The 10,763-nt window shown below is 38.6% G+C and overlaps 1 protein-coding gene across 1 annotated transcript; it reads right to left on the reverse strand.

Annotated features, from left to right (window-relative positions):
* Positions 1 to 8,375: 8,375 nt before the first annotated feature.
* Positions 8,376 to 9,274, reverse strand: LOC148129263 (vomeronasal type-2 receptor 26-like). The gene has a single exon (XM_087947254.1). The coding sequence runs from the start codon at positions 9,270 to 9,272 to the stop codon at positions 8,376 to 8,378; it is 897 nt and encodes a 298-aa protein (XP_087803380.1). The 5' UTR covers positions 9,273 to 9,274.
* Between the last annotated feature and the right edge of the window lie 1,489 nt (positions 9,275 to 10,763).

The following is a 10,763-nucleotide window of genomic DNA, read 5'->3' on the forward strand; positions in this document are numbered from 1 at the left end:
CTTTTTGTTTTTCTTGTAGGACTTTACTTTTCTCTACATTGAATTTCATTTTGTTAGATATGGCCCAATGTTCTAGTCTGTCAAGATCCATGTGGATCTTGAGCCTATCTTCTTGGGTGTTAGCTATTCCTGCCAGCTTAATATCATCTGCAAATTTGGTAAGTTTCCCTTCTATCCCCTCATCAAAGTCATGAATGAAGTTAATGAAGATATTTTCAATGATTGCATTAAGCAATCTCCCTGATTATTAAGTAGAGAAACGAAACTACCAGTCAAAGAATTTCATCTCTGCATTGAAGTGAAATTCAACTACTAGGCAGCTGTTTCACAGCAAAAAGGCTGCCTGCCAGAGGGTTTATTTCCGTAAATCTTCAGGAATGAAACATCTGGGTAGATATGAGGGAAGAAAAGCCACGTGGATCCTTGTAGATAATAACAAACACCTTGAATCATACCTGAAAGTAAACCGAGAACCAGTGTACTCTACAAAGTAGAGGTATTTCATGAGCATAGCAAGACATTCCTTAGGCTTTACCAGAAAAGCTCATCTCAGATTCCACCCTCCCACCAAATCATGCTCTAAGCTCTTTTGATTGTTCTGCCCTATCAGATTCCACATCAGAGTGAATCTGAGCAATTTTGTCCATTGTTTAGCCTGAATAATCTTCACAATAGATGGACCACAGTGCCTCCTTAGCCAATATAGACTATGGTTTTGTTCTAACCAGAACTGCTGGATGACTGCCAGTGAATGCAATAAAAGTGAACAAATATTAAACTTTTGCCACCCATATCCAACACAAGGTGTTAAGTAATATGATTTTTGACCTATGTCTAGTCAGACTCACTTTGCATCTTCCTCCAATGCCAGATCACACCTCAGCCCCCTAGAACAAAAAACAGGCCTCCCCTGTCACTTGTCCTGTGACTTGGCCACTCAATATTTTAAGGCAGAAAAATGTTTGTGTCAGAGTACATTCATGAACTGGAGCTTGATAACAAGGTCAGCCAATGAGTAGGCATTGAAACTAAATCAGCCAATGAGGACTGTTTTGGAAATTGAAACTAGAAGTAGCCTAGTCTGGAAATTGAAACTAAAAGTAGCCTAAGCGTGGCTCTAAATTAAGCTCTGTAACTCTGCAGCTATGTTAAGCTCTGAGTCTGTCTATTGAAGATGAAACTAACTCGCTTGCTTGCTTGCTTGTCTGCTGAACTAAAGTGAAACTTATGTCTTTCTGAGCTCCTGAGTTGCTACTGAAGTTACTTTCAACATGTTTCTGTCTGAGTTTGCTCCATGTTCGAGAAATCTACAATTGGTTTGTAAAATCTACTTATTATACCGTATTTGCCGGCGTATAAGATGACTTTTTTGCCCTGAAAAAGATGCCTCCAATTGGGGGGGTCGTCTTATATGCCGGGTCGCCTTATACGCCGGCAAATAGTAATTGGGAAGCACTGCGGCTGCCCGCGGCTGAGGCACTTTTGCGCACCGTGGAAACGAATCCCGCAAAGCGCCGCCGCAGCTCTTCCTTTTTGCCTTCCCCTTCCCGAGGCAATGCAGGACTGGAGCCGCGCGGAGCCGCGCCAGCGGTAACAACTCCTGACAGCCCCAGCCGGATACCTCAGCGGAGCCCGGGCGGTGCGAGCCTCGTTTCCTTGGGAGCTGGGAGAAGGCTGGCTGCTCCTTTCGGCTTCACGGGATTCGTTTCCACGGTAGACAAAAGTGCCTCAAAAAAAAAAAAAAAAAAAGTGCAAAAGTGGAAGGCGTGCGGAAGAGGGGGCGAGTATATAACAAACTATATTTTGAGTGGAAATGTTGGGGGTCGTCTTATACGCCGGGTCGTCTTATACGCCGGCATATACGGTATTTATAAAGATGAAGCATCAGCCATCTGTGTTTATTTTTCTGGCACTGAATTAATGCTGCAAAACTCTGAATAGGTTATGTGCCCAGGGGCCCAGAAAAAGACTGAATTGTAATTAAAGCTGAGAGGTTGCCTGTTTTAAAAGTAAGAAACAAGGCAAGAGGCTTTGCAGGATGGCTGAAAAAATTAAATCTACCCCGTTTGGGTCAGAAGAACTATATTATTTGGGCTGCAAAAATGGAATATTTCCTGAAGGCTAAAGAGCTTTGGAATATTGTTGAAAATCCACCCCATTGAATGCTGCAGATCAGAAGCTGCATGATAGAGCATTTGCTTATATCATCTTAAGTTTAGAAGATGATCAGTTTATCAACATAGCTGATTTAAAAACTGCCAAAGAAATCTGGAATAAATTGAGGACTGTTCATGTGAGTGTATCTGCATGCAATGATGTACTGTTGAAGGGCTGTCAAAATGCCTTTCTTCCGAGGATTCGAACTTTCCTGCTGGGCGAGCTCCGGCGCAAGGATACGGACAACTGCTTGAAAGCCGGATCTTTTTTATTTTTCAGGAAGGCAAGAGATAGCGAGGAGGCTGCGTTCCTGGGCTAGCTAGCTTCGTATGGTAAGTCCCTGATTTTTATACCCTTTTTCTCCTTTTGTGTGTGAGTGCTTGTGTTTGTATTTCTTAATGTTTTAAATCCTGTTTGGGGTTGTCTTGATTTCCGCTGGAGGGTAAACTCCGTGGGGTGCGGAAGGCAAACTTTGCGGGGTGGTTTGATTGTATTATCGGTTTCATCCTAGTCTCTTTTAGCTTAATGGTTTTCTTATATTTGTTTTGTGGTAATCTCCTGTCTGTCTCCTTTGTAATATGTTTTGTGTCTTTTGTCTGTTTGTTTTGCTGATTTGGCATGTCTTGTGTTCGTAAGGGTTTTCTTTTCTTGTTTCCCTAGTTCTCTTAATTATTTGGTTTTTTTTGTCTCAGGAGCTTCTTTAATACCTTTTATTTGATTCCTTTTCCTATGCAAGTTTGTTTTATGGCTGGCCTAATGTTCCCTTTGGGCTTTTCCTGCTTGGGTGACATGTCCTCGTGAAGTTCCCTTTCTACAGTACAATTACCAAGACAGTTTATTTTATTTATTTATTTATTTATTTATTTGATTTGCCAATTGTTTACAAGATAATAAGTATAAATGTATATATAGTTGTGAATACATGAAATGGGTACATATAAGAAAAATAAAAGAATAAGAGAAACAATAGGACAGGGATGGTAGGCACGTTGGTGCGCTTATGCACGCCCCCTACATATATAGAGCTTGTTTGCAGCCAGGAGATTCGGTGGAACAGCATTTTGTTCATATGCAAATTTTGTTTGTGGAATTAGAACAACGTGGGATAAGAATACCAGAATCTCAGAAAGTGCTGCTAGTTTTAAACAGCCTAGATGAAATGTGGGACATTATTTCTTCAGTGTTTGAATGCAAACTGGAGCAGGAGGTGTATTTAGAAGCCCTGAAAGCTTGTTCAATTAGCCATGAGAAGAAAACCCTGAGGAGGGGGCTCAAGGAGCAAAATGGAAAATTCCACAGACTGGCTGTCTCCAGAGAAGAGAAGAGCAGCATGGGATATCAGATGACAGCTAAGCAGAAAACCCAACAACAGAAATGATATTTCATCTGTGGTGACACTAAAAGAAGGATTGCTTGGAAGAGTGAAGAAGTTTGCAAGGACAGGTTGATGGACAGATTGCTGTTGCAAAAGCCAGCAATAGTAATGCAAGAAATCAGTGGCTTATCAACAGTGGGACTAGCCAAATGATTATTAATAATGCTAAGTTGTTTTACAGGATGAATGCAGCTGCAGGAGACACAGTAGCCTTGGCAAAGGGCAAGAAGGCTAAAGTCATTGGAAGAGGCAGTGTACAAATTCCATATTTGGAAACAAGGTTTAATAATATTTTATGTGTGCCAGAAATGGAACATAATTTGCTGAGTGTCTCTAGTTTAGACAAGCAAAGATTTTAGGCCGCATTTGTAAATTGACAGTGTCTTATAAAGAAAAATGGAATTGTGTGTGCAAAGGGCATAAAGCACGATAACCTTTATATTGTTACAGGGACAAAAAGTTCAATATGCACAAACATTTTGGCAATGTTGCAAAACATGATTTATGTTCATCTTTTGCACAGGAAGCTTGGTCATTCCAGCTTTAAAGTTGTTCAAAAGATGGACCAGTATGCAAGAGGATTGCATTTAAAAGGATATAAGGCATATTTAGATTGTGCAGTATATAAAATATTGAAGTCCAAGGCATTCCCAGTAAGCAAGACTAGCACAAGGCAGACAACAAGAATTCTAGAGCCGGTACATGTGGATTTGGCGAGCCCAATTCAAGTCAGTTTGGGAGGAGCTAAGTATGCACTGGTCATTGTAGATTACTATAGCAGGTTTGGGTTCTGCTATTTACTAAAGAGTAAAACAGGTGCTACAGAAATTTAAGCAATGGCTAAGCTTTGTAGAAAGAAGGTATAAAAAACAGGTATGTCAGCTGAAAACTGACAAAGGTTCAGAGTTCATATCAACAAGTTTTCAACAGTGGTTGACACAGTTAGGAATAAAACACAGATGCACAAATCCTTTCACAGCAGCTGAGAATGGTGTTGCTGAGAGACGGAATGGAGTCTTGCAAACCATGAAGGATTCACTGCTAGAGGATTCTGGTCTAAGCAGGTCATATTGGGGTGAAGCCATATTGACTGCTAACTATTTAGTTAATAGGTTGTAGAGTTCCTCCATTAATGATACTCCTTATGCAGTGCTATATGGGTGAAAAATATATCTAGAACATTTAAGAGTGTTTGGAAGCAATGCATGGATGCATATTCCAAAAGCAATTAGAAGAAGGGGGCAGCCAAAGGCTAGAAATCTCAAGTTTGTGGGCTATTAGCCAGGCTCAAAGAGTTATCATTTTAGTGATGGGAGCAAAATAATAGTATTTTCAAGGTCTGCAAGTTTTGCAGAGCAAAATTGGAACAGAATTGATGCAAATTTGTGGATTCAGTAACTCACTTAGTGATGGTAACTCACTTGGTGATGGTGTCAGTGTTCAGGGAGGAGAAGCTGAACAAGATATGAAGCAAGAGAGGGTTGACACACAGGAGCAGTCAGTGCCATGCAGGTCAGAGTGATGGAACAAGGAGATTCCACCTTACAGGTATTCTGCTAGTAAAGTTAAAGTGTATATTGAATGGTATGAACCAAGGAACTACAAAGAAGTATTGGCATTACTTAAAATTGAACAAAGTGGAAAGAAGCCATGGACAAGGAAATGAAATCCATGGGAGAACATGAAGTGTTCACATCTACGTCTTTGCCACAGGGTAGCAAAGCCGTAGGATGCAGGTGGATATACAAGAAAAAAGTATTACCCAATAATAAATACAATATAAAGCAAGGTTAGTGGCACAGGGGTTTTTACAGATTAAAAATGTGCACTATGATGAGGTATTCGCACCAACTGTAAAGAGTGAGAGCATCAGGCTGGCACTAGCATTGGTAGCAGCACATGGTCATAAAATCTGGCATTTTCACATAACCACTGCATTTCTCAGTGCAGAATTAGAGGAAGAAAGTTACATGGTTCAAGCACCAGGGTATGAAAGTAAAAAGCCGAACACAGTATATAAATTGAACAAGGCCATTTATGGGCTGAAGCAGTCAGCCAGGAATTGGAATATCTGTTTAGATACTGCATTGAAGAGTCTTGGGTTCAAGAGTTGCAAGGCTGATGGTTGCATATATACTGGAAAGTTAAAAGGTGGGGATCAACACAATTGTGTTGGATAGGTATAAAAAGGTAATTGAATTTGTGTCTATTGCAGTTATGAAGGGAGGCGTGTCAGAGTATATTCATGAACTGGAATAGAGCTTGGTAACAAGGTCAGCCAATGAGTAGGCACAGCAACTAAGTCAGCCAATGAAGACTGTTTTGGAAATTAAAACTAGAAGTAGCCTAGGCTGGAAACTGAAACTAAAAGTAGCCTAGGTGTGGCTCTATATTAAGCTCTGCAACTCTGCAGCTATGTTAAGCCCTGAGTGTCTATTGAAGATGAAACTGGCTTGCTTGCTTGTCTGCTGAACTAAAGTGAAACTGATGTCTGTTTCTGAGCTCTTGAGTTGCTACTGAAGTTGCTTGCAACTTGTTTCTGTCTGAGTTTGCTCCATGTTTGAGAAATCTACAGCTGGTTTATAAAATCTACTTATGTTTATTAAGATGTTAAATGAAGCATCAGCCATCTGTGTTTATTTTTCTGGTGTTGAATTAACACTGCAAAACTCTGAATAGTTTGCCATAGAGGCCATGAATTTGTGAGGTGGCTCAGATTCAATGGTACCAAATGACAACATGCAATCCTAAATTAAAATATATTATAGATAAAAATAAATAAAATAAAGCATAGATCTAAAAACAATGGTAGTAATTGTTGCATAATTCAGATTTTTCAATTTTGCCTCCTATTTGAAAGCATGGAAGCAAGTCAATTTCAGCTAAATAAAATTGTACACTGGTCACACACTTCAAAATTGGAAAATTCTCCTACAAATACATATACATTTTTTAAAATTAAAACTTTCTTTTCATGAGCAGATGTTTATTGTTCAGTTCAGGTCTCATCACAATGATAAAACACTTGGGAAGAAAGATACACACCAATAAGCCAGCACTGGAGGAGATCATAGAGATCTCCACTGCCAACACATGTTTTCCCCTTGTGCTTAGATAGGTTGGAATAAAACACAGCCAAACACTGCAGAAAACCAACATGCTGAAGGTGATGAATTTGGCTTCATTGAAACTGTCAGGTAAATTCCTAGCTAGAAAAGCAGCAGAGAAGCTAACCAGAGCAAGAAAACCCATAAAGCCCAAAACACAACAGAACATGACTGAATTTTCATTGCACTCCAGGATGACTTCTTCAGACATTGACTGTGTATCAACATATGGATATGGTGGGGATATTATCAGCCACAATCATCCTGGTTGCTCTTCTCTGTACTTTTTCTAGAGTCTCAACATCTTTTTTATAATGTGGTGAACAAAACAGGGACGCCGTACTCTAGGTGTGGTCTTACTAAGGCTTTATAGAGTGGTATTAGTACCTCCCTTGATCTTGACTGTATCCCTCTGTTAATACAATTTAGGATTGCATAAGCTTTTTTGGCTGCTGCTGCACACTGCTGGCTCATATTTAGCTGGTTGTCCACTAAGACTCCAAGATCCTTCTCATAGTTACTACTGTTGAGCCTGGTTTCACCCAGTCTATGTGTGTACTTGGTTTTTCTTGCCTAACTATAGGACTTTACTTTTCTCTACATTGAATTTCATTTTGTTATATATGGTCCAGTTTTCTAGTCTGTCAAGATCCATCTGGATCTTGTGCTTATCTTGTTGGGTGTTAACTGTTCCTGCCAGCTTAGTATCATCTGCAAATTTGGTAAGTTCCTCTTCTATTCCCTCATCTAAGTCATTAATGAAGATATTGAAGAGTACTGGGCCTAAGACGGAACCTTGTGGCACCCCACTGCTTACTTCCCTCCATGTAGACTTAGACCCATTAAGTACTACTCGTTGAATACGGTTTGCCAGCCAGTTGCGAATCCATCTTGTGGTGGTGCTATCTATTCCACTTTTTTCTAGCTTACTAAGAAGTAGGTTGTGGTCTACTTTGTCAAATGCCTTGCTGAAATCTAAACATATATTATGTCCACAGTATTTTGCTGGTCTGCTAATTTAGTCACTGTGTTGAAGAATGAAATAAGATTGGTTTGGTATCATCTGTTTTTAACAACTAAGTCAGCCAATGAAGACTGTTTTGGAAATTAAAACTAGAAGTAGTCTAGGCTGGAAACTGAAACTAAAAGTAGCCTAGGTGTGCCTCTATATTAAGCTCTGCAACTCTGCAGCTATGTTAAGCCCTGAGTGTCTATTGAAGATGAAACTGGCTTGCTTGCTTGTCTGCTGAACTAAAGTGAAACTGATGTCTGTTTCTGAGCTCTTGAGTTGCTACTGAAGTTGCTTGCAACATGTTTCTGTCTGAGTTTGCTCCATGTTTGAGAAATCTACAGCTGGTTTATAAAATCTACTTATGTTTATTAAGATGTTAAATGAAGCATCAGCCATCTGTGTTTATTTTTCTGGTGTTGAATTAACACTGCAAAACTCTGAATAATTTGCCATAGAGGCCATGAATTTGTGAGGTGGCTCAGATTCAATGGTACCAAATGACAACATGCAATCCTAAATTAAAATATATTATAGATAAAAATAAATAAAATAAAGCATAGATCTAAAAACAGTGGTAGTAATTGTTGCATAATTCAGATTTTTCAATTTTGCCTCCCATTTGAAAGCATGGAAGCAAGTCAATTTCAGCTAAATAAAATTGTACACTGGTCACACACTTCAAAATTGGAAAATTCTCCTACAAATACATATACATTTTTTAAAATTAAAACTTTCTTTTCATGAGCAGATGTTTATTGTTCAGTTCAGGTCTCATCACAATGATAAAACACTTGGGAAGAAAGATACACACCAATAAGCCAGCACTGGAGGAGATCATAGAGAAGATCTCCACTGCCAACATATGTTTTCCCCTTGTGCTTAGATAGGTTGGAATAAAACACAGCCAAACACTGCAGAAAACCAACATGCTGAAGGTGATGAATTTGGCTTCATTGAAACTGTCAGGTAAATTCCTAGCTAGAAAAGCAGCAGAGAAGCTAACCAGAGCAAGAAAACCCATAAAGCCCAAAACACAGCAGAACATGACCGAATTTTCATTGCACTCCAGGATGACTTCTTCAGACATTGACTGTGTATCAACATCTGGATATGGTGGGGATATTATCAGCCACACAGCACAAATACATATTTGAACAAAGGAACAGGAAAGAACAGTGTAGCTGACCATTCTTCCACCCACCCATTTCTTCAATCTGGAACCAGGTTTGGTGGCCATAAATGCTAGAACCACAACAAAGGTTTTGGCCAATACACAAGAAATTGCTATAGAAAAGATGAGGCCAAAAGCTGGTTGTCGAAGGAGACACAAAACCTTATATGGTTTCCCAATAAATAGAAAGACACAAAGGAAAGAGAGGAGAAGGGAAATTAGGAGCATATAAGTGAGATTTCGGTTGTTGGCTTTGACGATGGGAGTGTCTTTGTGTTTTATGAATACCGTGATGATCAAAGTTGTCATTATAGAAAAGCAAAGGGAAAGAACAGTCAGACTGATCCCCAAGGGTTCTTCATAAGACAAAAAAGTGACCTGTTTTGGAATGCACATATTTTGCTCAGGATTTGGATATTGATCTTCAGGACAGGGAGAGCAGTCATTCATATCTAAAAAGGAACACAGTGGAATTGATACAGTTGATTACAGACAGGGTTGTACCCCCAATGTCTTAATCCCATTATATTTGGAAAATTCCTACCTTTCTCCTTTGATATTTTTCCTTCTGAGCACAACCAGCAATCATAGCAGCAAAATGACTCCCCTTCTTTCTTGGCTTTGCTGTGTCCTGTGTCACAAGGATCATTACACAAAGATAAAGCTAATGCCTGTTCATGAATGAAGAATGCTTTAAGATACAGAGGGGAAAGAAATACTTGGAATGATACTGTTAAAATATAATTAACACAGTAGAAATGAAATGATAAGCAAAAGTGATATGATGATATCATTTAGTTGTATTTGTTGTGAAATTATAATTCATTAAATATCTACAATTATTGGTATTTTCCAAAGTCATCCCTTCTCTCCAAACACATTTTCTATGCTGGTCAGTTAAAGTTAGTTTTCTTAACTTCTTAATTATGAACTGATGAGATGTTATATATATTTTATTGCAACTTTTACATCAAAACCATGAAAACCATAGTCCATAATTCACTGTGGGCCAAAGTAAAGGATATAATATTCTATAGCAAATATTAGAAAAGTAAATATTCTTATATATTTTTTCTTCCCAGGATATTTGTTCTTAGGTTATTTTAGAGATGATGCTCTGGAACATACATCAATATATATTTTATGCAACATGAATGAAGACAGACCAGCTTAGATTTAAATAACTAACCTGATTAAAGCCTACAGGCCACATGATCGAATCTACAGAAATATTGAAGAACTGTTCTGGTGTAGCTGTGGGATCTATCACTCCAACTTTGACCCTAAGAAAGGACTTGTTTGGGAATGTGATCCAATTGATTATATCGTATCCGCCAATGAATTCTCCATTTTTATCAAAAGAGATCTTTTCACCAACACTGTTGTTGAATTGGACATGTCTCAGAAAAGAATGAACCTGAAATACAGGGACAGTCAAAAAGAAACATAGAAAGACAGAAGAAGGCAGAAATATATGTTCAAAAAATAACAGTGACTCCAAAAGGGGTAGGTATATAACACTACTGAAAAAAAATTAAAATATATTAACATAGGATTGCACAATAAAATACTAATAAAAATGGATCTGTGAGTTATTGCTCAGTTAAAATCCCTCAGTATAAAAGCAAGAGAATAGCAAGACAAAATGTAATGTCTTTACATTTACTATATGTATGTTACTGTTCAAAAGATACTGTGGGGTGCCACAAGGTTCTGTCTTAGGCCCAGTACTCTTCAATGTCTTCATTAATGACTTAGATGAGGGAATAGAAGGGAAACTTAGCAAATTTGCAGATGATATTAAGCTGGCAGGAATAACTAATACCCAAGAAGACAGCTCAAAATCCAGATGGATCTTGACAGACTAGAACACTGGGGTGTATCTAACAAGATGAAATTCAATGTAGAGAAAAGTAAAGTCCTACACTTAGGCAAGAAAAA

Source organism: Notechis scutatus, chromosome Z (genome assembly GCF_049901735.1).
Source record: "Notechis scutatus isolate UNSWTSFEM ecotype Mainland chromosome Z, rNotScu1.2, whole genome shotgun sequence".
In the NCBI taxonomy this organism is placed as follows: Eukaryota; Metazoa; Chordata; class Lepidosauria; order Squamata; family Elapidae; genus Notechis; species Notechis scutatus.